General features: G+C 37.2%; 2 protein-coding genes across 4 annotated transcripts; both read right to left on the bottom strand.

The window, feature by feature from the left end:
• Positions 1-1,288: 1,288 nt before the first annotated feature.
• Positions 1,289-6,677, bottom strand: LOC131332211 (probable disease resistance protein At4g27220). 3 transcript variants are annotated; one of them, XM_058366292.1, is made up of 3 exons: positions 6,359-6,677; positions 2,623-5,616; positions 1,289-2,248 (listed from the first exon to the last, which is right to left on the bottom strand). In XM_058366292.1, the coding sequence occupies exons 2-3, from the start codon at positions 5,551-5,553 to the stop codon at positions 1,493-1,495; spliced, it is 3,687 nt and encodes a 1,228-aa protein (XP_058222275.1). In that variant the 5' UTR covers positions 5,554-5,616; positions 6,359-6,677; the 3' UTR covers positions 1,289-1,492. The 3 variants fall into 3 exon arrangements, with proteins under 3 accessions (XP_058222275.1, XP_058222273.1, XP_058222276.1); XM_058366290.1 differs by having other exon boundaries at positions 2,623-5,613; positions 6,359-6,673; XM_058366293.1 differs by having other exon boundaries at positions 2,623-5,613; positions 6,610-6,647.
• Positions 6,678-7,794: 1,117 nt separating this feature from the next.
• On the bottom strand, positions 7,795-18,164 carry LOC131332210 (probable protein phosphatase 2C 59). The gene is made up of 9 exons (XM_058366289.1): positions 18,014-18,164; positions 17,634-17,851; positions 11,802-11,929; positions 11,321-11,419; positions 11,059-11,217; positions 10,615-10,701; positions 10,410-10,501; positions 8,540-8,614; positions 7,795-8,276 (listed from the first exon to the last, which is right to left on the bottom strand). The coding sequence occupies exons 2-9, from the start codon at positions 17,816-17,818 to the stop codon at positions 8,118-8,120; spliced, it is 984 nt and encodes a 327-aa protein (XP_058222272.1). The 5' UTR covers positions 17,819-17,851; positions 18,014-18,164; the 3' UTR covers positions 7,795-8,117.
• Between the last annotated feature and the right edge of the window lie 7,252 nt (positions 18,165-25,416).

The following is a 25,416-nucleotide window of genomic DNA, read 5'->3' as shown; positions in this document are numbered from 1 at the left end:
AGGACCCTAATTACTAAAAATAAATATTTTATTCAAAGATTAAGTTACTACTACTTAACAAAGAAATAAACTTGAAAAATAAAATTAGATCAATTCAGAAGTACTACTTTTCTTTTTTATTAAAAAGAGATAGAGGAGACAGAATTCCATTGATCGAATTCGGTACAATAAATTTTGACTTTATGTATGCTGTTGCAAACAAATCAAGATAATAGAAAATATTGAACAGATCCTTAAATTTTTTTGGGACTCGTGCAGAGTTGCATGAGGTGAAAATCTCATGATTTCTTACCCATTCCCACCATGTTATTATTATCGCTAAAAGTCCCTATTGTGTTTCGGATGTATGTGAAGCAGAGTAACAAAACAAATTGAAAGCAATACCAAACAAGCTTATGATCGGTGAAAAATATTATACACGTAAACGTCCTTTGCAGAAAATATTTTTTTGAAATAAAAAAAAAAAAAGACTTGCGTACTTTTTAGGGTTCAATTAAATTAAAAGAACACATTTTATGTTGTATTTTTCACAGTTGAAAAACTTTTAACTTTTCATAATTGTCAATGATTTCCAGTTTCAATTTGATATATAGTAGCATTTTCCTTCCAAATACTCAACTATATACAAAGTAATCAAATATCCTTAGTTAGCTTTTTAAATCATAGAAATGCCTGAGAACATCGATCATTACAGGAAAATACAGAGAAATAAAACTGCTGCAATCACAAGGTATTTGATACCCAACATCGATAGGAAGAACATATATAGAACAACAAAAATTGAAGAGAGAGGTGGAAATCACAGGGAGGGGTTGCAACAGTGGGTGCACCGTGCCAAACCACTAGCTCCATGGAAACATGGTCGACGGAGTAGAAGAGAGGTAGCGGTGGTGAATGCACAGGCGGACGATGGAGTAGGAGCACGGTACTGGTGGGGTACTGGAGTCGTGGGAAGATGGTGATTTTCGGCTGATTAAACCATACACATTTTTTATACAAATTTTAACTAATTAAACTGCACTTTAAAAAACTTTAGACCCAAAATTACAGTAAATCGCATTCTCTCATCGAGTTTTTATAAGAATATGTTTAGGACATGCACCTTTATGAAACAAAAAATAAAATAAAATAAAAAGAAAAAGAGAGTACTTCCATGCATAATTTTTTAACCTTCTTTTGCGCCAATATAAAGACCCCGATTAGTTCTTTAAAATAGTGCAAAAACATTATACAGTCATCTACGTACGAAAGTGCTTTATTTTTCTTTATGCAAAATGAAACAATTCCTAAAAAAGACCAAACAATAATGGCCAAAGGGAGTAGATTTCGAAGATTCAAGAGATTTAGAATATCTGCATACTGAAACATAGAGATAGAATGAATTAATGGTGATCGACTGGATTAGAATGCATATATTACTATTACACCTTAAACAAGATACATGTTGGGTAATGTTGAAAATCTACGCGATTTTTAAACTTACCGTTGCTCGTCAATCACGCTTTGGACTGCTGAAGGAAGTGACTCCATTGCAGAACTGTTGCTCGTCAATCACGCTTTGGACTGCTGAAGGGAGTGACTCCATTGCAGGACAATCGCTAATACAAGCTTTTTCCAAATAGGATCCTTGGAAAGTGCAAGTCTGGGGACAGAAATTCGCAAGGAGTGGCAGATTCACGAGCTCTAGGTAAGTTAGCTGAGGGAATATGAAGATTGTATTTGGTGTCACTTCATCATCTGCTTCTTGTTCCCAACCAACGATCGCTTCCATCACCTTACATATCCGTATTTGTAATTTTTTTAGGTTCACAAGAAGTTTGGCTACAAAAGGTGATAACAGAATTCTCAAACTGCTGCAACCATCCACAGTCAGGAATCTTAAATTCTGAAAGCCTTGAATTGTCCGTGAACCATTTGCCCAAACATGCGTCAAGTTTTGTAGATTCTCGAGTACCAGATGAGCTAAGCAAGGGAGTGCTACAGCTATAGGTCCTTTGCCTTTTCCGCCAACATTTAGATATCCGCAAAGGTCAAATGCTACTTCCACTGAGTCGCAAGTGTGCACTTGAAGTCGTTCTAGATTTTGCATACATTCGATCAAATTGGATGGAAAAAGAATAGTCAACAACTTGTGACAGTAGTGAACCTCTATATCCCTTAGTTTTAATGCTTGAAGATCCCCAGGCCATATTTCTATGAGATTATCCATATTAAAGATGTTCAATGTCTCAATGCTACTCAATGTATCCTGCAATTACCATCACAGCAGCAGAGAATATCATATTGCTCATAACAAACCACATTTCGTGCAAACACAATCCACTTAATGTCTGAATCAATAGGTTTAAGGCTAATTCGATCTACTTACAGTTTGAAAAATAAAAGCCCGAAAATATTTCTATTCGCACATAAAAGCATTTCACAAATCATTTGGCAAAGAAGGCCCCTCGAAGTGTTTAGTATCATTTGACTAAAAAATAATAGACTTCTAGATGATTAATCTTGCTTCTAGAGAAGGACAATAGACTTGACTAAAACTGTTTTCTCTAAAAAATGCAATTAGAATCATTCCAATAAATAAAATGAGGATACGTTGAGCTCTTAGAGTGAAAGCATATGTACCTTGTCGTTGAAGAGTGGTCTAATGGTGATTCCATAATTAGTCTGTGAAGTAGGCCATAGAAAATTGATCTTTGGAATATCTTCCAGTTCCAAGTGTTTCAATTGCGGCAACTTAACTGCATTCATGGGTTTGCAAAAACCAGTAAAATTTGGCAGATAATGAAGCTTCAACGATGTCAGTTTCGGAAACTGAATTTCATCTTCATCTTCTTCTGCTGCTGCTGATGCTAGCTCATGCTCTCCTCCACCAATATTAGAAACAATCACCTCCAATTGATCACAGTCTTGTATCGTAATATTCTGCAATTGCATTAGATTTCTAGCTATGGCAAGTGAGAACACACAGTATCCCAATTTCGGACATCTATACACTGTTACATCTGTCAGATTGCGGAGGCATGCAAGTTGAGTGGGACCCTTCCACAAATGCATCAGTTCAGGCAAGATAGAAAGGTGAAGAGTTTTCAGCGCACAGAAAGCCTCCTTTGCTAGCGGGCCATCGATTGTGTTGATGAGGGACTCCAAATCTAAACAACGAACCACTTGCAGCTCTGACAAGTTTTTTAGACCATCATGGTCCAAATCACAGATGTTGTGCTTCACCCACGTTACTGAATTAAAGCACAGAATTCTAGTGATCTTGAATAGCATCTTAAGTCCACGTATCTCCATAACACCATGACTGATGTCAATACATTTTAGTGTCAGTCGATTGGTTGATGGATACAAACATTCATCAATATATCTGCTTGATTTCCCAAAACAAATGTGGAATGCTCTTATGTTCCCAAGAAAAACCACATCTCTAGGCCAGACCCAGCACTCAATGTTTGGTACATAAATATCCAAAGCCACCAAATTAGGCAGGGATGCTAGCTCAGCAATGCACGCATTACTTAGTATAATATCTTTTCCCTCTACAACAACATCCCACCCCGCAAAGCTCACCCCAAGATACAACTCTTCTAGCTTCAATAAACTTGACAAAACCCCATGAGGAATCCTTGTCACATCGCAGTTCAAAAAATCTAGTAGCTTCAAGCGATTAAGGTTGCCAATTTCTCTTGGCAACTCCTCGATAGTAGATCCAGTAAAGCTCAAAATTTCCAGATTCTTTAGTGCTTCAATTGCCAGCAAATCTTTATCAGCTAGGTAGCAATGATGCAGTGATAGGGTTTGAAGGTTGGTTAAGCATTGGATTGATCTCGGCAGTGGTTGGACATACATGCTTGACATATGTACCACTTTGAGTTCCTTCATCCCTTGGTACAAACTCTCAGGGGATTCAATGGCCGGGTCGGACAAACTCTCAGGGGATTCAATGGCCCAGTCGGACTCCAGCCTTAAAAGCTGAAGTTTCGGAAACTCTAAATTATGAGGTAGCCCCTCACGCATACCAGAGCATATCATGGAAATTATGGCATAATTTCCGCGCCTTTCATTCTCTGGCCATTCTTTAAGTGTTTTGACCATAAACGAATGCTCCTCCCTGGAAGCGACATCTCGTATCACATCATGCATTTTAACACATCCATCATTTTCTCCATCCATCAATAAAAAGCATTTTTTCAAATGATCGATATGGACATGTACTCTGTCTCTTGCTTCTCCCACGCTATCAATGCTCCTAAACAGCTCTAGTCCAATCCCGTACCTAACAATATCTTCTTTTGGAATGTCAGAACCTTCTGGAAATAAGGAACAGAGCAAAAAGCATCCCTTGGCTTCCTCACTTTCCAAGTAATTGTAACTCCACTCAAGAGGTCTAAACACATTTTCCTCTACTCCCCTGATGTTTTTGCCGTTGGACTTGCATAATTGCGCAAGAGCAGAACGCCAGGAAGGCTCATCTTTTCCTTTGAGTGCCCTTCCAACTGTAACAATAGCAATCGGTAGGCCTCTGCATTCATTCGCAACTGCCATCTTCATGGGCTGGAAATTAGTCTGTTCTTCAGAAATTCCAGCCATCTCGCAAAAGAGAGACCATGCTTCTTCTTTAGGTAAGAATTGAACTTTGAATTTTTTTTGAGCTCCCATATCGTTGCAAACCTCTTCACTTCTTGAAGTCACCAAAATTTTGCAACCTTTATGGGCATCTCCGAATGGAATGCCAACGTGTTTCAGCTCAAGTCTCTTCCAAACATCATCCAATATGACGAGAATCGTCTTCCTACGCTTTATCTGGTCACGAAGATTATCCGCTCTTCCAGATTCAGTCTCCTGCTCAAATTGAAAACCCAATAGATCCGCAATTTCACCTTGAATCTTCCTAACCTCAGGGTTCCGGGACACTACTGCCATCACCACGTCATCAAACAATATTTCTTCCTTTGCTTTCTTGGCAACTTCTTCCACTAGTGTCGTCTTACCAACTCCTCCCATCCCACATACGCCAACCATATTACTAACGCCATCTTCCTTGAGCGCCTCCATGACTTTCTTCAGGATTGAACTCCTAGATTTGCAACCTTTAATACCATCAGTGGGTCTGGATTGTATCCCGGGTGGAGGCACAAGGTACGATACTTGGGTAAAGTTTCCATCTTCTCGCAGCTTAGCCACCTCCACTACCTTCTTTTTTGCTTTCCGACTAAGTGAGTAGCGCGACTTGAGGGTTGGACACCACCACCACCCATTCAAACAACGTTTTTTCTTCACTTCAGCTGCTTCATCCTGTTCGAGAATGCAGTTGGCCTCACTACTCAGTCCATCTACTCTTGACATCCATCCCTCAACATCAGGTCCAATAAGTTGTCCTTTTTTTTTGGCATTATCAACCAATAGTTGTACTGCGCCTCTTCTCTCTTCCAGCATATTGACTTCACCCCCTAGACTTTCAAGGTTTCTTTTATAATGAATCAGATAACCAAACTGACAACGAATCGGGTCAGTTAGGTTTTCTCCGATGGAAAGAACACATTCGAGAGCCATTTCTCACGTCTCTGTTGCGTTTGTGTATTGCCGGAAGAAGAAAACACGCACAGGGCTTTCCTGCTAAACGGAAATGAAGAAAGTAGAAAACTGTTTTGGTAAATTGTGCAACACAAGAAGAGGAATTAAGAAGTAAGCACAGGACAAGAAGACAACACAAACTTGGAAACCAAAAGGGAATACAGAGGAGAAGCAAACACACCCAAAAAAGAAAAAGGAGAAACTGATTTTTTTTTTTTTAAACAAAATATTAAGAAACGGTTGGAAACAAAGAATTATGATAAGCAGTGTTGGTTGAAAATGTCAAGCATATAAATGAGAGCCACCTCTACAAGGGAGTGATTTTGCCACTCCCCTTTATGTTAATGTCACTCCCCTTTGTGTCTACGTAAGATGATTTGTTTTGTGAGAGAATGAGAGTAACATTAATAAAAAGATGAGTGACAAAATCAATTCCCCTTTACAATCGTTATATCACTTCCTGTTAACTTTGTAGTCATTGGATCATTTCTTTTTTCAAAGATACAGATAATATTCTACTAATTAATCTCTCTCTATCCTCACTTTTTAAACAATATATCTCTATATAAAATAATATTGTCTTATATGATTAAATAGAAAAATATTTCAAAATGTTAAGTGACGTTTCGTGCATGCAGGCAATTTATTTAGGTTGAAACTATGATACATTTCGACTTTAAGCATAGGAATCAGCGTACAACAACAAATGGGGTTGTATTTGTATATAACGTAATTGATGATGTGGAAAATTTGTTTAAGAATTAGAAGACTTTTGAGAGTGTACCTCTGTCTGTGTTGTCTCTTTCATACGCTCATCATGAGCACAACTTATAATGAACTTATCCGCAGTAGAGAATGGAAGAGCAAAGCTATTATTCACCCAAACAGTATCCCAATAAAACCCTTTGAATCGAAATTATCAAAGGAATATATGGATCGATCAGGGGTTTGATGATCAGAATCAGATGATATTATTACCAGAGAAGAGCAGGAAAAAGCAGAGTCCACTATCTATCTGGTTTTGGAGCTGCTGACTTAGAAGAAGGGTTGGTCTTTGTCCTTCCAAGCCAACTTTCCCTGTGGAAACGTTCATAGCCTTCCAATAATTATCAACTCTACTTCACCTACCACATACTATATACTTCAACAAAGGTGGCCTTGCCTTCCCTTTATTTCTACAGTGGAGCAATTTTGGAAGTAAATACTATCAGGTAAAAAAAAAAGTCTACAAACACTACTCCGATCCAGAAGCAACCGAACCCTCGCTCGAACGTCTCCGAACGCAAGCATATTGCCCTTCGATATTCATAACTAAGTGTCTGGTGCGCAAATCTAGGCCTTACAAAAGATGCATATTTTTCGTTAAAAAATCTAAATTTTTTTCACAATCTAATAGAACTCATTACTATCTATGCATTGTGAAAAAAATTTGATTTTTTTTAACAAAACAAATGCATTTTTTTAAAAGCTTAAGTTTGCACGCCAGACACTTATTTAGGGATGGAGGGAGTGCTATGTATGAATAACCCTTTTAAACATAAATATTTTTAGATATTGTTAAGTTAAATATCTATGGGGCCTTCCACTTCACAAATACTTATTACCATTTCCCCTATTTGGAAGTCTCAAATGTTACCTTTAAAAACAATTATTACCACTTTTTCCATAAATTAGCAACAAAATTCCGTGATGGAGATGCAAAATCAAATTACAAGGGACGGAAACATAAAGTACCACAAATAAGTAAAAATCACAAATAAGCATAGGGCACATTGATATAACAATATAACATGGGTACAGGGTGGAAATTTATAGAAGGTCGGGGATAATTTCCTAAAAAAATGAGAATGTAAAAACTCCTCCTGAGCTAATTCTTGAAATGTATCTCTACAGTGTAGTTTTGAGAACGGATTCTGAAAGAAATCATTTTGGGCCTAAGCACCCAAACAGCCATAATCCAATTTATGCACAATCCAGCATCCGTTAATGAACCTGCCAAACTTCCCCCAAAATTGGATTGGATAATGGAATTGTGAAGAGATTCATTCAAATAAATAATATAGATATGATTCTGCGTAAAGAACAGAATTTAGCTTCTTTATCCTGTTATCTTTTTATGTTTTTCATCACATTTTCCTTTGCCTCCATAACTCCGTCGCCAAATCTAGAATCCGAAAAGTCAGTCCTCAAATCTAGAATCCGAACACAAGCCTTGAGAGATTTACCAGCAGAAAAATAGACCTGATATGTATAATTGCTATGACCCGCATATGTATACTTTGCAATTTGCACATTTAAGTACCAAGAAAGAAGATGTTTAGACTGCACATACAACATCCAAAATACAAAGGTAGTTTTCTAACGATTTTTAAGCACACGCACTTCTAACTAGTTACATTATCAGGTACATTTTAACCTAAGAGGTAAGTTAAAGGTTTGTATTGTTCTTCAAACAGTGCATTTACGATGGTGTTCCCGACTGCTTCAGTTTTCACAGGGTAGGAAGGGAACTAGAGACATCAGCAGAATATGAGAAGATTTAGTTAACCAGAGCTGCCAAGAGATGATGCCCCATGGTTGGCCAAGAAACGTACGACGACGATAGTAATGTTATCTCCACTACCCCTCTGATATGCTTCCTGCATCAGCCTCTTTGCTGCATCCTCTGGCTCTTGGATCGGTTTAACTATTGCAACAGCCTCCTGAGAAACATGAGGATACTACATCACAATACTTCCTGTAACTAGGCAATGAGAAGTCCTCAATCTGCCGTTCCTTCAACCAAGAGGTTGGTCCGAAGAATGGCAATCAAAAAGAACCATCGTTTGACTTAAAAAGGTACTGCTATCTTCCAAAGATGGTTAAGAAAAAGGAAACCCATAACAAACATGAATAGAACGGCTAAATATAACTCTACTAAACCAATGTTAAGTGAAAATAACAACAAAAGTCAAATTTTGCTAACCTCATTCGTGACAACATCCCATAATCCATCACTTGCAAGAATAAGAAACTCTAGAGAGCTGTCAACCTTTTCCTCCTGCAATTTTGTAGTAAAGAGTAGCAGTTAACTACCCAACTACATAATGGTGATAGAAATTGGAAGAAAGAATGAAGTCACTCTCTTTGGCAAACCCAGACTTCCACCTTAAACTGTGTTCGTAATTAGGGAAATGTAAACAAATCTGCAACCTAAACACACCCAAATCAATCCCATGACACTCTCACTATTCTCAGCAAGAAGGAGCTTCTCTTATGAAGTCCTCCACATTTTAAAACTTCTACTCTCAATTAAAAGAAATTTTGGGATTCCAAAAAACTAGACAAACACATTCAAGTTGGATGATTAAAATAAGTAAAATGGGATGAAGTTTGAACGTAAAGGAAACCTGTGAATGCATGTATGTTATTACACTTCAGAAGTGTCACTATTTATTATACTTAGAGACTACCTCTGGCATTGTTTTAATAACATATCCATAAAAAGTGTCTCCAGCAAAGAAGAAGAGGAGGAAATGCATTTTCACCAGAACTTCCCTAATTAGTTGATTGGTTCTCTTGTGTCATTTCTGCATAGGTGTTTTAGTACTAGCCCATCAAATAAAACCATGTACGAGTACCAATTAAGCATCTTGACAAATAAAGGAGAAGACAAAACTGCAATTTTCCCCATAACTTTAACTGGTCAAATACTCCATCAATTCTACTTGCATACACTCTCCATCCCAAATTGCTTGCCCTTTTTGGGTAACTGTGCATTTTGTACATAAATAGTAATGTATCGATGGCATTTTTTTGGAAACAAAATTACCCTATTATTTTCTTCTCAATGAGATCTTTAACTTGGCGAAAAAATTATGAAGAAAAAAAAAATCGTGCTCGTACATTATTTTTCACGTGCATGGTAATCCAAAGAGGGCAAACAATTTGGGACGGAGGGAGTATGCTTTTTAGTAGATCTAGAAGTGAACTACCAGTGACAACATGCAACTGTTAAGGTGTTTGTTTTGACTTAGGGTTAGGGTTATGGTATATATAAAAGGTATAATTGGCCTTCCCATTCAAGCATTAGGGAAATATGGCCACACAACTCAGCACTTTTGAGTTGTATATTGTTTGTATCCGAAGTTGGACAATCATTACACACATATGCTCCCTTCGTCCCTTAATGTCAGTCCTTTTTTACAGGAAAATGCATTAAATGCATGTTTCATTAGAAAATTATCTTTGATTTCACATACAACCCCTTTTATTCTTACTTTTACAACTATTTACAATTATTTATGAGATTAGGTTTTGGAAATATGCACACTTTTTTGCTTGACTTTTCGAAGAGGACTAATATTTTTGAACATCCAAAAATAGAATAGAGGACTAACATCGAGCGATGGGGAGTGTACTTCACTAATAACTACAATAGGTCATGTAACTCGTGATGGTAGCATAGGTGAAGACTCATGTGAATTAGGCTGCCAATCTTTTTTGATAGGCATTAGGCTGCCAATCTTATTGAAGTCGGTACTCAGAAAAGCATTCGCTATCAACAGATTCAACTGATGCAATCAAAATATCAAAGGGAATCAAAGATTCAAAGAAAGAGCACAATCCCATTCAAGGGGATAAACCCCAAAGGGTAGAGAGAGAAACTATGTCTCAATCAATATATTCAATATTCTTAATAATCCATTTTCAAAAAAAATATTCTTAATAATCAAAAAGCTTCCAAAATGAAAGACCAACTCACCTATTTATAGACTCAAGACTCTACTAACCCTAAAGACACTAAAATGACATAAGTACCCTTAATTCTACTGCATCATACACTCAAATCATACCTGAATTTCTGGATCAGCAACAACATATTGCTTCAAAAGGCGATCACCAAATGCACGAGAAACAGCAAGTACACCTCCAACTCTCCAAGTTCCTTTTGAAAAAAAAAAAAAAAAACCCCCGAATCATACACTGCCAGCAAATTTCTTAAGCCCCAGTGTTATATAAGAGTCAAAAACACATATAGTAAGCTTAAAATATCTTTACCTGCCCACATAACAAAACCTCCAGCATCTTCAATCCGTTGTCGCTCATCAGTTTGGTCAGGCTTGTGATCACGAGAAACAGCTATAGCTGAAGCAAAAAAGAAAGTGCTATTAGCATACAGTGGACTTGGGAAAATCAGCAAGAAGCATAGTAAGCAAACGATCCTTCAAACAATTGATCTTCAGCAAGGATGAACAACCAATAAATGATTGAAGAGATCATCATACAAAGCCACATACACCACCCATGTATTATATTTCCCAAAAACAGTCACATTTTGAACAGATTGATCAACTTCTACTTCACAATGGGAAAATTCTTAAAAGAGCTGATCATATATATTACCAATTATCAAGGAAACTTCCATCGATGCCCTATTAACACAGGTTAACACAAATTGCTAACACAAGTAACGAGAAAAAATATATATCTATTAAATCTTACCATTGCCTCCTCTGCAAATAACAGCTCTAGAATCCCCAACATTCGCTACCAGCAAACGGTCACCAACAAGGATGGCAGTTGAAGCAGTTGATCCAGCATCTCTGTTCTGGGTATTTTCTGATTTCAAGAATTCTGAGTCTGTATGGCTGTATGCATCAGCTGCAGAAGAGGAAAAAAAAACGGAATTAACTAAAATGGCAATTGAAGAATGTGAGGAAAGCAAACCATAATACCTATTGTACCGCAAAGAGGGACAACTAACCTATAGCAGATTTGGTGTCAGAAATGAACTTTGGATGACTGATCAGATTACTGAATAGATTTTGCTTGACATATTCAGCAGCACGAGCACCCCCATGACCTGTGAACCAGCCAACGACATGAATACACATATTTGGTATGTAATGAACTTTGCAGGCATATAAAAAAATAAAAAAATAAATTCATCTCATTCTTGTGAAACATGAGAATACAGACCACATTATAATTTAATTTACGGAACACTAAATACAACCCAACGCCTTATTTCAAGGCTATAGAAAAATAACTTATCTTGCACACAACCCAATGGCTTATCTTCTCTCAATGGCTTATCTTCTCTCATTGACGTTTGGAAATATAAAGTTCTTATGAGGATGACCCATTTTTAACAAACACAGTATCACATGCAATAACAATTACAACAAGGGTTATGCGGAGAGCCATCAAGACAATTGGTGTGAGAGAGAGAGAGAGAGACGCACCATCGAATACTCCAAAGAGACCCACTATCTCTCCATCTACGCCATCTATTCTTGTCTCATAAAAATCCTCCATAGAAGCCCTTTTTCCAGGAGAGCTTGCATACCCATAGCTGAATTTTCCATTCTGACTGTTTTCAAAAGACAATGTGGGCATTGTATCAGGCTCTTCTTGAGCACAGCCAATCAAATAATAGGCTCTTCTTATGCATTTCTTTGTTGAAGAGAATCATGAACATTCCAATCAAGTAAAATTACCTCAAATTACTATTTACACAGTTAAAAGGCAACATCAATACAACCATACTTGCAAGATGGGGGAGGGACAGAGAGAGAGAGAGAGAGTCAAGATGGGGGGCTTTCATGAGTACTCCAATACTGACGCATCAAAGGTATAAAACAAGTAAAACAGCAATAAAAAACATAATTGCAAAGATCTGAAAACAGACATCAACACCTGAGAATCTAGAATAGTACGCCAGTGCTAAATTCATATGCACAGTTTCATTATCCTAGCAAGGTATAAGTTCATATCACAGCATCAATATGCTAACGAAGGCTACTGCATAATGCACTCCAAGGTTTTAAATCACGGTATTGGGAAACGAAATGGTATCCGGACATATATTGGCCAATAGCGGAGAGTATCAGCCGATACAAAGGTGAATAACACTATTGGAGGACTAAAATCCCGTTACGTAAAGGATGATACAATGATTAACGGCTTTTATTTATACCCCTGATGCACTCTCATCGAGTCGTTCAGCATGAAACACTGTAACCGTACTAGCATAGACCCAAAAAATGGTTCACCAAGCCCAAGAAAACTCAAAAGCATCCAACTCAGAACCAACTGATAATGAGTTGATAAACTTAGCCCATGCTCATTTACTAGATTCGGAGGTTATAATTAATCAGTGTGGGGCATTCTAACAGATTTGATTAATCTTATCCCCATGGAAACTCTTCAAGTGGCAGTGAACCTAACCGACCCCTTCGTCTAGGAATATATTTACTAAATCTCACAATAGGTACGGTCTCGTTGAAATTCTACTTTCATATGGACATTCTAATTGGGGATGAGAAGCTTAATATAAGAATAAGCCAAAGTTTTTTGTTTCCCTAATCTGCGAATAGCATAGCAAATGAGATACTAAATTTACTAGTTCCATTCTCCTGCTGTCAACCATCAAGAATGTACATCAAGTTTCCATGTAAGAACAAACAATAGATGTTTTAACTACGTAGAGAGATACAGTAGAACAATGAAGTTCACCTCTAACTAGTGTCGTTTCTCATAAATGCTCATATGTTTATGTAGTTGAAATTACTTTCAGTCAGGGCTAAATGACATTATTATTCCCACTTTTTACCTATCAGAGTCAAGTGAAGACGTTGTCAATAAGTACATATACAAACTTCAACTAAAAGGTCACTCCATTGCGCAAGTTTGTCAGTGATACCCACGGAATTCGTGAAGTATAATGCAATTCCTTTTTGGTATTTCACCATCTCGACAAACATTTTATCTATGTTTACATAGCCATAAAAGTATGTTGCAGGTATTAAAGAAGTCCACAAAAGCCATAGAAAGTATCTATGCTTGTGTTATTGCCATTAATCAACGATTCTGTACAAATTGGTCCGTTCAGAAATAGGTCCCACAAGTCCGAACTCTGTTCTTCTTCCCTCTTCCTATTTCATCCTCTCTCCCTCTCTCCACATACCTTCAGATGTCAGTCGTATAAACCAAAACCAATGGTATTTTATCAGATTCATCATGGCACATTCTTAGTAGCATGATCCTCCTATCGGGATAGCGAATCCACCTCAATACCTTGCCCCTGCGCTCCTAAGCCAGAATCTCCTACAAACCCTACTCCATCAATAGCCCAATACATACGTCTCAAAGAAACAAAAGAAAACCTACCAAGTAAGAGAAGAATATGCAGTAATGATAAGATAGTAGCGCAATGTTAACTCAAATTTGCTAAACTACCTTTTTCCTTTTGTTGGGTGCTTGCATGTTTGCTCTGTGTCATCTGATAACTTGAACCATACATCTGACCTCACCGCCAACCAGTTTTTTTTTTTCCTTCAAACAAAATTTTACGCCAAAGAATAACAAAAACAATCCCAGGCCCTTCCCATCAACTTTTTCTTTCTCTTTTCCCCTGATCAATGCATTACACTAAGGAAGACTTAACCAAAAAACCTCCCATCTTCAGTTCTGTCGGACCGCTTTTCCACCATCTCTCCCAAAACCAATTGGTGGTAGGAAGGGCGTCAATTAAGTCTTTTATGGCATTCGACATCGCATCCGCAAGTCTATTTTTAGAGCGGTCGCAGGGAATGGCATTGTCTAACCAAATCCACGGGGGCACTCTGGGCCCAACAAGTTCAAAGTTTAAGGACATAACCTTATTTAATGTAGAGACCTAAGTAGCACCGACACTCCAAAAGGGCACCGTGTCCACGTATTGGACACGGGGACACGCCCAAATACGTATTGGACACGCCACGTGGCGTGTCCAATAATTTTTATTATTTTTTGATGGGGGACACGCCGGGGACACGGTTGAGGGTCAAAATGTAATATATATTTTTAATTTTGAGGGGTTAATATGAAATTATTCTAAAATATTTGGGTTAAATTGTAATTATGCCTTCATTTGGACCATGGTAATCTTATACATTCATATAGGACATGTCTTCATCAACAGTGGAAGAAAAGAAAAAATATATGTATATATGTATTTATATATATATATTTATTTATTTATACACGTGGCGTGTCCCCCGCCGTGTCCGTATCCCCATTTTTTTAGAATTGCCATGTCTCGTGTCCGTATCCATGTCCGTGTCCGTATCCGTGTCCGTGCTACATAGGTAGAGACTATATAGTTCAACTAAAATTTAGACTTCTTTCAAACAAAACTACCCTGATCACTAGCACCATTGCTGCCCACGCAGGCATGCACCCGACGATCTCCCACTCCGGCTACTCCACCATCAAACAACGACCATCCCCAGCGACCTGATGACCTCCACATCTAGCCAACCACTAGCTCTAGTGACCCCCATCTCAGACCATAGAGAACTTTTGGCCACCACAGAAATCAATGAAATTGCACTGGGGTTTCAATTATGTCCTAGAAATCTTAAAAAGGGGTTCAAACATGAAAATTGAGAAGTTATGTTTTCAATAGAAGGCTACCAAATGAAATTATGGACAAAAATCATTGTGCTTATCAAATGAATAGTTTGATATATGTTAGTAAGTGAAATTTCACTAAAACATTCGGTCAAAACAAACTTTGGCCATCGTCCAATGGGCAACGATCTTCACTACCACACTACGAACATCACAACACAACCACCAGGCGATGAAAAATCCAAACATCTCCAGTGAGGGTGGACCACGGTTGTGGTACGCGGAATGGGAATGGGATCGCGGTATGATGGGAGTAGGCTTCTCCAGATCATTTGTTCGGAATTCGTTCCAAATGCGCAACATTTTGCAGATAGTTTTAGTAATAGTAGCATCTATATATGACACTGTAAGTATCAAATCATCAATAGGATTAACTTTATGAGGGGGGGTTTCGTTATATGAAAGTTTATTTATTATCTGCAGGCCATTTTTATCTTCGCGTCGCCAGAATCCCCATACCAATATGCTATTGATCACTAATTGGGATTGTTTGATCCAGATTGCAATTCCTAACCCTTGTAGCAATTTGTGGTAACCCTGGGGTGGACATCAAGGATTGCAGCCGACAACACGTCTGTCTTGGCCACTACTTTGGGGAGAGAGAGAGAGAGAGAGAAGGTTGTAAAGATACGAACCACCTGATTCGTTGTTGACAATGTCGGCAGTCCGCAGTGGGGCATCTCCGTGGATGGCAATAGAGAAACTTTTAGAGAGAGAGAGAATCAGAACTGGTAATGAGTATGAATTAGTCGGTGATGGTTGGGGGTCATTTTGGTCCCAAAAGTGGAGAACGTTCCTTTCTCTAGCAAGCTATGATACTTTAGGGATCTCTGCACAAAAGAAAATTAGTTGCGGAGTTATCCCACAGTGGTAAGTGTTTCGCTGCCCAGTTTCCCTTAAACTATGGCAATGTAACATCCCATAAACTTCCCTCAGTTGTAATGGAAATTAAGACAAACAACAATCCCTAAATCTCTAAAATCCTAGCACTCACTCCCAAACATTATTGCCATATGCAGAGACATATATCTTTCCAATTCTAAGCAGGAGACATCATTTAGCAATTAATCTGACCAGGGAGTATAAAGTGCAGATCCATCAAACAGTCTTGATCAACAATTAACTTTGAAATGAACATCATATGTACCTATTGTGGGCTAATACACAGAGAACATAGAGGCAGCCATGGGATAACAAATGCTTGTGCATTCTATAGCGGCAATATTATTGCTGTTAAAGCATCCAACTCAATAACAAGTAGCAATAAGGGAGAGGCCGCCCAGACTTATACTAGTTTTGGAGGAGAATTAACCGATGTGGGACACACTCAACAAAGACTTTTGTCAACGCCAAAAGAGAGAAAATCATATTTTATCCAGCAATAACACTTTTCTTCCATTTCTGTTTTTCATTCTGGTAAAACATAATCAAACTGTGATCAAATCAAAATTCAAGCACTAACGGATAAAAGGCTTCATTTTATATATGTATCTACGCTTCCTATACAAATGGACCATCCCTCTTGTTTAACTCTTTTTCTGAAGCCTATCATATTTCTTGAGTTCTATTATAACCCTGCCAATCAAGCAACAATGCATTTTATTTGGGGATAAATATGAAAATTTTCAAACCTGAGCCATTACAAAAGTTACAAGTTAGATTTAAACCCACATTTTCTTCCCTTCCAAGTTTTCTTTAATGTTTTAGATGTTACTATGACTTATAATTGAGACCTAAAATCCTTTTTTCCCTCTCTTACATAAAATGCAGATATCACGGTCGTAGTGGATGATATTAATCAACTCCTAATTGAGCAAATACCCTCTCTCTTTTTGCCTCACGTAAAACAGTGAGACTGTGATCATAGTGGGTGATATTAATTAACTTCTAATTAAGATATTTACCGGGAAAAAATATTCTAATTGAGAAACAATATCCTTTTTGTGCCTCATTTACATGAAACAGGTGGACCAAGATCATATTGGGTAACAGGCTCCTACTAATACAAACACATTCGTAATAAATGGACAGTAACACAAAGACAAAACAACTTTTATGCAAATTGTCTATAACCTTCAACAAATGGGAAGTATCAAAGCTGGATTCAATCCCAACACGCCAACATGAAGAACCATTCCCTTTGCGCTCCCACTCTCAATTCTCGGTCGGCCCTAGCGCTCTCAATCCTCGCACTCATCACGAACATAAGTAATTTGGGATGTTTCTAAAAGACGCTTTCTTTCTTTTGGTAAGTAACAAATTTTCTGAAAAGGCATCAAGGGGATCGTGTACAATTGAAAGTGAAGGATAAAATGCCAAAAAATCGTCCAAACCAAAAGAGGCCGAACAATCAATCCTGTACACCTCTCTAAATGCCTAAAATATCTAACATGCCAAGAAATTGAGCGAGAGTAGGTTTCTAAACGACTCTTTCACGCTTGCGCTTCCGCAAGCACACGCACCCTCGCGTTACAGCTCGCACATTATGTGACTTCGACGATTCCTACCTATTTCATATGTGACTTAACACACATATCCATATGCATATTTAAACATATATGTATATATACAGAGAGAGAGAGAGAGAGAGAGAGAGAGAGAGAGAGAGTCTTAATGGTTACCTGAGACCACCCCCGCTAACGGGTGCATCATCAGCATAAACCTGGCTTGTAGATGACAAAACAGAATTCAGATATCCCATACCTAACCCTTGATTTTCTTCTTCCCCTTCACTGTGCCAACCACGCGCCAAAACAATTATGTGTATGTAAATATATACGTAGATGTATCGTCGAATCTGTACCATCCAATCTACAACCTACGGATTGTCGAATCCAAGCTGCGAGAGTAACATTGGAGTTGAATTTCAGATAAACACAATACGCACGACAATCGATCAAGCCAATCCAATCATAAATCAAATTTTCAAAAAAGACAATCAGAAATCAAAATCGCATCGGAGAGAGAGAGAGAGAGAGAGAGAGAGAGAGAGAGCGAGCGCCTGAATGAGGGAATTGGAGAGAGAAAATGCCCTGGAGAGAGAGAGGGAGAGGGGCGAATGATGCAGAACGTTCTTCACCGTTTTGTTTGCAGTTAATTATAGTTTTCTGTATGTGGGGGAAATTAAAGTAAAAACGTAAAATCAGGTCAAAAACAAAATAAGTTGTCGGATTTTAATTAATAAGTCTTTCCACACAGACAAATCGCACACAGATTGTGAACAGATTTTGTTGTAAAGCTTACCACGGACCTCACACAAATGATCTAAGGCATTCATTAAATGTAAAATATTTTTTTAAATGTCTTCGTAGCAAAAATCTCCTTAATCCGATAGCTATGAGCGCTTTATCCAATCTTCTAAATTTTTATTATCCGAAAATCTAAATGAAATGTTAGATGATTAAATCGAGCACATATAGGTATCTGATTGAGCTGATTTCCTAATTGTGTTTGATTCGAACATAAGAGAGACCAGTCCAAACTGGACTACGGAGACCCTTGAAAAAATATTTTACATTTGATGAACAGTTCAAATCGTTTGTGTGAGACTCGTGGTGGACCCACAACACAATCTATGCGTGATTTGTATGTGAGGTTAGCATTATTGGATTTTAATTTGGAGAATAATAAAGACAAGATATATTTTGCGTTTTGAGAAAAAAATAATTGGTGATTAGAATAGTACTAATAATATATATATATATATATATATATATATATTGCCTTTTAGAAAGGCATTTGGGGTCTTTTGTTTGTTTGTTTGTTGGTGTGCCCAAAAATTGGGGCGAAAGACTCTGTCAAACCCATAGAAATAGATTCAACACACCGATTAACAAAAGAAATATTCAACGCTGATATCTACACATAGTAGGCGAAAAATAAGAAATAATGATCTGTAGCTGGAGTACACGTGTCAACCATCCATCGTTATTCGTGATGAGGTCTATTAGTGCATTTTGAGCATGAGACTTGGTGGCAACCCTTCGCATGATTATAATGGCGGTGTCATTCATGAATTTAAACTTCAATTGCTTTAGAAAATATATTTTGTATTAATTAACAAATAATATTTTATTCAAAAAAATAGCAATAAATTACCCAAATATGTCTTCTATATATCTATAATCGCATATTTTATGGCAACTTTTCCAATTCAAAACTATAACAGCTAGCTTTTAATTAAGTGAATTCTACATCAAAACATAACACTCTGAATTATACATTTTTCTCTCAAATTACAGTACAGTAACATATACTTCCCCTATCATCTAAAACTTATAAACCTATTAGTCCTTTCATATTTAACAAAATGCTTCTTTCTTTTGTTTTACTCCTTCCGTTTCGATTTGTTTGTCTAATCTCTGGTTTTCAACTTATTAAGAAAACCAAATATAATCCATAATCCTTGTTCTCTTTACAATTCAAAAAGAATTTTTCAAAAAATTCCCTCTAAATTTTCCATACTTCTAACATTTTTCTCTCTATCTCTCTCCACTTATTACCCCTACTATTTTTCAAAAAAAATTTCAAACACCAATCCAAACATAGCTGGAAATTTAGATAATCTAATCCATTGATTTTAAAATTGGACAGTCAATTTAGAACATGTATAAATAAAAAAGATGACAAACAAATCGGGACGGAGGGAGTAATAAATACTAGTAACTGATTTATCAAAAAATAAAAAACATAGAGTTGACCGTTGCATTGAGAGTTTTTTCCAGAGAGAGAGAGATGTGGAAAGTGGGGCAGGGTGGGACAAGAAAGCAGAAGGGGGAATTGCATTTCAGTGGAGAGTGGGGCAAAAAATGCCCAACTCATGGACCATGTTTTTGGAATTGTTCAGTCATGGGAAGGAAAACAATAATTCCCATGACATGGAATTGAAGACAAAAATATCCCTCCCTTCTGTCATAAATCAGGGACAACTTAAGTTCATACATAAGGCAATTTAGATTCATACACGGGCCAACTTATAGAGCAACTTAGGTTCATATATGGGGCAATTTAGATTCATACACGGGGCAACTTAGAGGGTAACTTAGGCTCATACACGGGGCAACTTAGAGGGCAACTTAGATTCATACATGGGGCAATTTAGATTCATACACGGGGCAACTTAGGCTCATACACGGGGCAACTTAAATTCATACATGAGGCAATTTAGATTCATACACGGGGCAACTTAGAGGGTAACTTAGGCTCATACACGGGGCAACTTAGGTTCATACACGGGGCAATTTAGATTCATACACGGGGCAATACTTCTATATTTTTTAATATGTATAAAGGAAAAAAAAATAGTCGGATTTATTAGAGGCAATACTTACATCTCATGCTTGGAGTGTTGATTCGTGTGCCAAAAATGTTATTTCTGGAGGCTATAAAAGGAGGACTTTGTGTTTGAACTATATTTTTTAACTAAAAAATTGAAATACATAATTTTTAACTATATTTTTAATATATAAATGGTGTAAAATAAATAAATGTTTTAAATTTCAATCCGTTTGAACCGGTACAAAGATATTATTTTTCTGATCATTTCATCCTAAATGGTCGTAGTAAATTTTTGGCTCTAAGGCCTTTCAACGAACACCCTAAGATTCCTTATTTAGTTTTAGAGTTTTCTTAGGGTGCACATTGAAAGGCGTTAGAGCAAAAAATTTATTACGACCATTTAGGATGAAATGATCAGAAAAATAATATCTTTGCACCGGTTCAAACAGATTGAAAATTGAAACACTTATTTTTGTAACTATATTTTTTAATCTGTAAAGGACAAAAAAAGGGGGAAAAAACAGTCGGATAGAAAGAGAGAAAAGAAAAAAAAGAGAAAAAAAAAGATTCGAACTGGAAAGAAAGAAAAAGAAATAAAGAGAAAAAAAAAAGAAAAAAAAATTTATACAGGAAAGAAAGAAAAGGAAATAAAGAGAAAAAAAAGAGGCATACTGGAAGGGGGGTTTTAAATGTGGAAATGGGGTTGTGGGGTCGGGGGTGGGGTGTCAAGGGAAAAAAGCAGAACTTAATTTTTAGGGTTTCAAATATGTATGGGTATATTAGTCATTTTACATAGTCATTTCCATGCATTGGGAATTACTTTTCTCCTTTTCAAATTTAGATGAATTTTCAAAAAAGTAGTCCATGAGTTGGACATTTTTTGCCCCTCTCTCCACTGAAATGTAATTCCCCCATTCCCCCAAAGCAGAACTTGTGGAGGGATAATTATTGGGTGCAACAATCTCAGGAGTGGGGGTTCTCATACCCCATGAGAGGGTGTCAAATGTTAACAATCATAAACTATTTTTAGTACCACAGTAATTACAACTCTCTCCGTCCCAATTTATTTGTTCAATTGTCGAAATTTGTGTCTTTAAAAAATATATTTATATCTTATATTTTATAATGTTTTTTTATGATTTTGAAAATTTTGTATAATGAAACTAATTAAGATCTATCAAATAAGATCTATATTGCATATTAAAAACATTACGAATTGAAATTATAGACAATTCTTTAAAAGGTCAAACGCTCTCAAAAATCAAAAAAAGAACAAATAAACTGGGACGGAGGGAGTAATTAGTATAGTAGAAGTGAATGATTTTCCCATGGGGTAGTGGGGTCCCACTCCTTACATGCTTTTGTCGCCTATGTCCATGGGTGTGGGTATGATTGTTATCTCCAAACAATAACAACCCCGTTCGTTTTGGGATTTAGATTTGGATTCATAAGTAATAAGTGTAGAGAGAAATAGAGTAATGATTGGAAAAGTTCAATTTCCGCCCGGGCCAATTTTTTTGCCTGGACAACTCCACATCTCCGCCCAGGTGAATTCCCATTTCTGCCCGGGCAATTCCAATTTCCGCCCCGAGTCAATTTTTCAGCAAACTTGGAAAACTCTGTTTTTTCACACTGCCCAACATGGTCGATGGCAAGTAGCAAGGAATTACTATAAATCTAATATTTACGACTTACTTGAACTTCAAAGTTCAAACCTCAAATCCACATCTACAATTTCCCATAGTGGAAAAAAAATATATATATATATTATTGCTACAAATACCTCATAAACCACATCCACTAGTTTCTTTCAACATAGCAAGATTTCCAGAGTCATTTTTAGCATGCATAAGGAGCAATTCCTCCTAATCCCAAACGAGTCAGGGACAACAATAGTCGTCCAATTTTTTTTGAGAGAAACTATTTACAAAATTAGTGAAACTTATCTGGTTGACGAGGATGTCAAAGTGTTCTAAAACATCGGAATGTCACAAGGAAGACAAAATGACCAATGACAAAGCATTTGACCTTCTATCTTCAGAACAAAAATAGGAAATGACAAAGGAAATTCTTTTAAGAACAGAGTCCAACTAATTTCAACATTTCGAATTTGAAAACTTCAAGCTGTCAGCAAAACTATTTCACTCGTCCAAACCCTAAATAGACACTTTGAGACTCTTTCAACATGGGTTTACAAGTTTCCCTCCTCAAAGAAATGGCCTAAAACCCTCACCACCCAACCTATTCAGTCTTGTCTATACAAAGTTATAAACCCTCTTTCCCCTCAAGTACAATATCAATCTCCTCACCCCAATCTACAACCTCCAAAATTGGAAGAGGAGCTTGAACGATCATATGACAATCTTTATTGTGTGCTCGATATTTCTTCCTCCAACTTCGGCTAAGCTTGGGCCCAAAGGGCTCCGCTTAGGATTCTACGAGAATTCCTGCCCACTTGGCGAGGAGATCGTACCTGAGGTTGTCTCTGAAGCCTATAGAAAAGATCCTAGAATTGCTGTTGGTTTTCTGCGCATTTTCTTCCACGATTGTTTTGATAGTGTAAGCTCATGGATTCAGCTAATATCAAGGCTACATGCCAAAGACAGGTGAGCAATGAAGGACTATGCCTTAGAGGGTTCTTGATGATGATGGGTGAGAGAAGGAATGTGCGCTGGTTTGGATGAGGCTAATCAGCTTCTTCCTTTCTCTCTTTCGATGTCGTTTGAATTCGGTTGTTAATTTTTCATTCTTCCAACCAATAGCCGATCTTGTAACGATGTGAAAACAATAGAAAGAACACAAGTGATCACTGAATAGTTAACAATGTTGTTATTATAAATGAAATTCTAGTGAGCAGTGGCAATACTTTTGTCAGCATCATTACTTTTAGGCTTATTGACATTTTTGATTCCCAAAGTATCACTCGCGTTCCGTTTTAGTCCCCAACCTACTTTTTTTTTTTTGAACGGCGAAAAGAAATTTTATTAACATTTGAAATTGATCCCCAATATTTTAATTTTTTGTTTAAAAGGTCCTCACCATTAACTCGTAGCCTCTTTTCGCCAAAATGATTGGGAAAGATTGATAACTGTTGTAGACACCTCAATCTGGGCCTCTGAATAATTTTTAAGCTCCCCGATGATGAAATAAGGAAAAATATACCTTCAAGGCTTGGATTGTTACTCATTTGCTACTCCTTCTCTAAACCTCAAGAAAACTCATTTTCTAAACATGTAGGGCGGCCCCCAGTTCAATTACAAAGAGAAAAACGCGTTTGCTTGATCAAAATCAACTTTTTTCATGACATACTGATAGTAAAATGGGCACACATTTCAATGTATAAAACGTCTTTAAGTGAAACCAATTGGGTTAGAAAGAGAACTCGACAAACTTTCCAACGCTTCGAACCACTCTCATAATCCGAGTTCAGGAGTGTCCAAGGCGCCCTCGCGAAGTTCAGTGTGCTGAGCTGTCTCAAAATACCGCACGGCATTTCAGAAACGCAGCACGGCATTTCAGAAAATTTCAAAAAAATCACTCCACCGCACGACATTTCAATATACAGCACGATATTTCTTTTTATGTCGCGTGGCGTTTCGGGAAAAAGTTCTGACAATTGCAGAAAGTTGTCGGCCACGCCTGCAGGTGCAGAGAATGAGTTTTATTCGGCCCAGAAGCCACCTCTCCTCTTTGTAGTGTTCAACCTTGGCTCTCTTGCCTATAAATACACCCCTTCTCTAGTTAAGAAGTACCCCTTCAACTCCAAATAAAGTTACTCTGCCATTTTCTAAACTCTCACTCTCTCTCTCTAAAAATACCACCATTCTTCTTCTCCACCTAAGTTTAGTAAACTACTGACTTAGGAGAACTTTCACCTCAAAGCACCCAAACAACCTCACATCCTTCAATCTCCATTCAAGCATTTCAAGTCCAAATCAACTTCAATTCCTCCATCTTCAAGCACATCCAAGCTTCGATCAAAAGGTATAAATAAATTTCTTGGGCTAAACCACGTTTAGCTTTTAGGGGGAGCCAATCGAGCCCCTTCTCGGTTTTTCTATATCGAGTTTGGATCTCAAACAAGTTTTATATTCAAAAAGCACAAAAAAATAGTTTTTGTACTTGATACACTGCACCGTACAGCGTTTTACAACTTCGCACGGCCTAGTGTGTTACACTGTGCAGTATTTTATTTCTTGTACATATTCCTTCTTATGTTATTTTGTTTAGTCTGTTTATTACTTTTCTGTGCGAGTACATTCCAGAATCAAGTTTCATGCTAAAAGTTTTTTTTTTTACTTTATTAAATCTTTTAACATTTCAAAAAACTTTTAACATTGCTTTATATGATAAGATGAACATAAGGGTCTCGTAAATCAATTTTTAGAGATTCATAAAATATAAAAAACTATTTTGCGGACCTATGTTTGTTTTGTCATGTAGAAGCGAACTGATTCTGGAATGAGTAAACAGGTATCCCGCACGGCGTTTTAGTTACACTGTGCGATGCATCCGGTCCGTCGCGCGGTGTTTCACTTGATATTGGTAAACTGCCGTAATGCTATTATTTCATTTTTTGTATATTGCTCATCCATTTCATATTGTACAGTTTGCACCACAAGTACGCTAATGTGTTATATTAAACCCCATGTCCCTTTGCCGTACATGTTTTAATCAAAGTTAAGTTTTTCAAATGATATTAAATTTCCCATTTAAAATGCTAAGTAGAGACCGATTTTTACCGAGCGAGCGGGGTATTTTTCCAACAAAATCTTTGTAACGCCCTGCTTTTAGGGAACGTTAATTTAATAAATTTTTCAATATTTATTAAATAAAAAGAAACATAAAGTCGTTACAAGCAAAATTATCCTCAAATTCATGTTACACTTGTTTAAATAGATAAGGGAGGGGTACTAAGGTAACTTTCACTCTTCTGGACGACCGTCTTCTTCTGCATTATTCTGCTTAGCACCAAACTCTTCCAAATTATAAAATCCCCCCTGTTCGTCTCTAAACTCTGGCATAAGATACCAGGGTCACAAAAGTAACACCATGAGCAATTAAGCCCAATAGCTAACTCCTACCCCTATGTCCCATACACTAACAAAAATAACATATAACAATTTA

The sequence above is a fragment of the Rhododendron vialii genome, chromosome 7a (genome assembly GCF_030253575.1).
Source record: "Rhododendron vialii isolate Sample 1 chromosome 7a, ASM3025357v1".
NCBI classification, from domain to species: Eukaryota; Viridiplantae; Streptophyta; class Magnoliopsida; order Ericales; family Ericaceae; genus Rhododendron; species Rhododendron vialii.
The sequence above is the reverse complement of the archived record's forward strand: the minus strand, read 5'-3'. Positions and strand labels throughout refer to the sequence as shown.

Excerpts from the sequence above, each read along its gene's own strand:
- LOC131332211 (XM_058366292.1), bottom strand. The coding sequence starts at position 5,553 with ATGGCTCTCGAATGTGTTCTTTCCATCGGAGAAAACCTAACTGACCCG. Across the intron at positions 2,249-2,622 it reads GACCACTCTTCAACGACAAG|GATACATTGAGTAGCATTGA; the intron begins GTACATATGCTT and ends TGGTAATTGCAG.
- LOC131332210 (XM_058366289.1), bottom strand. The coding sequence starts at position 17,818 with ATGGTACAGATTCGACGATACATCTACGTATATATTTACATACACATA. Across the intron at positions 11,420-11,801 it reads TCTCTTTGGAGTATTCGATG|GTCATGGGGGTGCTCGTGCT; the intron begins GTGCGTCTCTCT and ends GCTGGTTCACAG. Across the intron at positions 11,218-11,320 it reads TGACACCAAATCTGCTATAG|CTGATGCATACAGCCATACA; the intron begins GTTAGTTGTCCC and ends CCTCTTCTGCAG.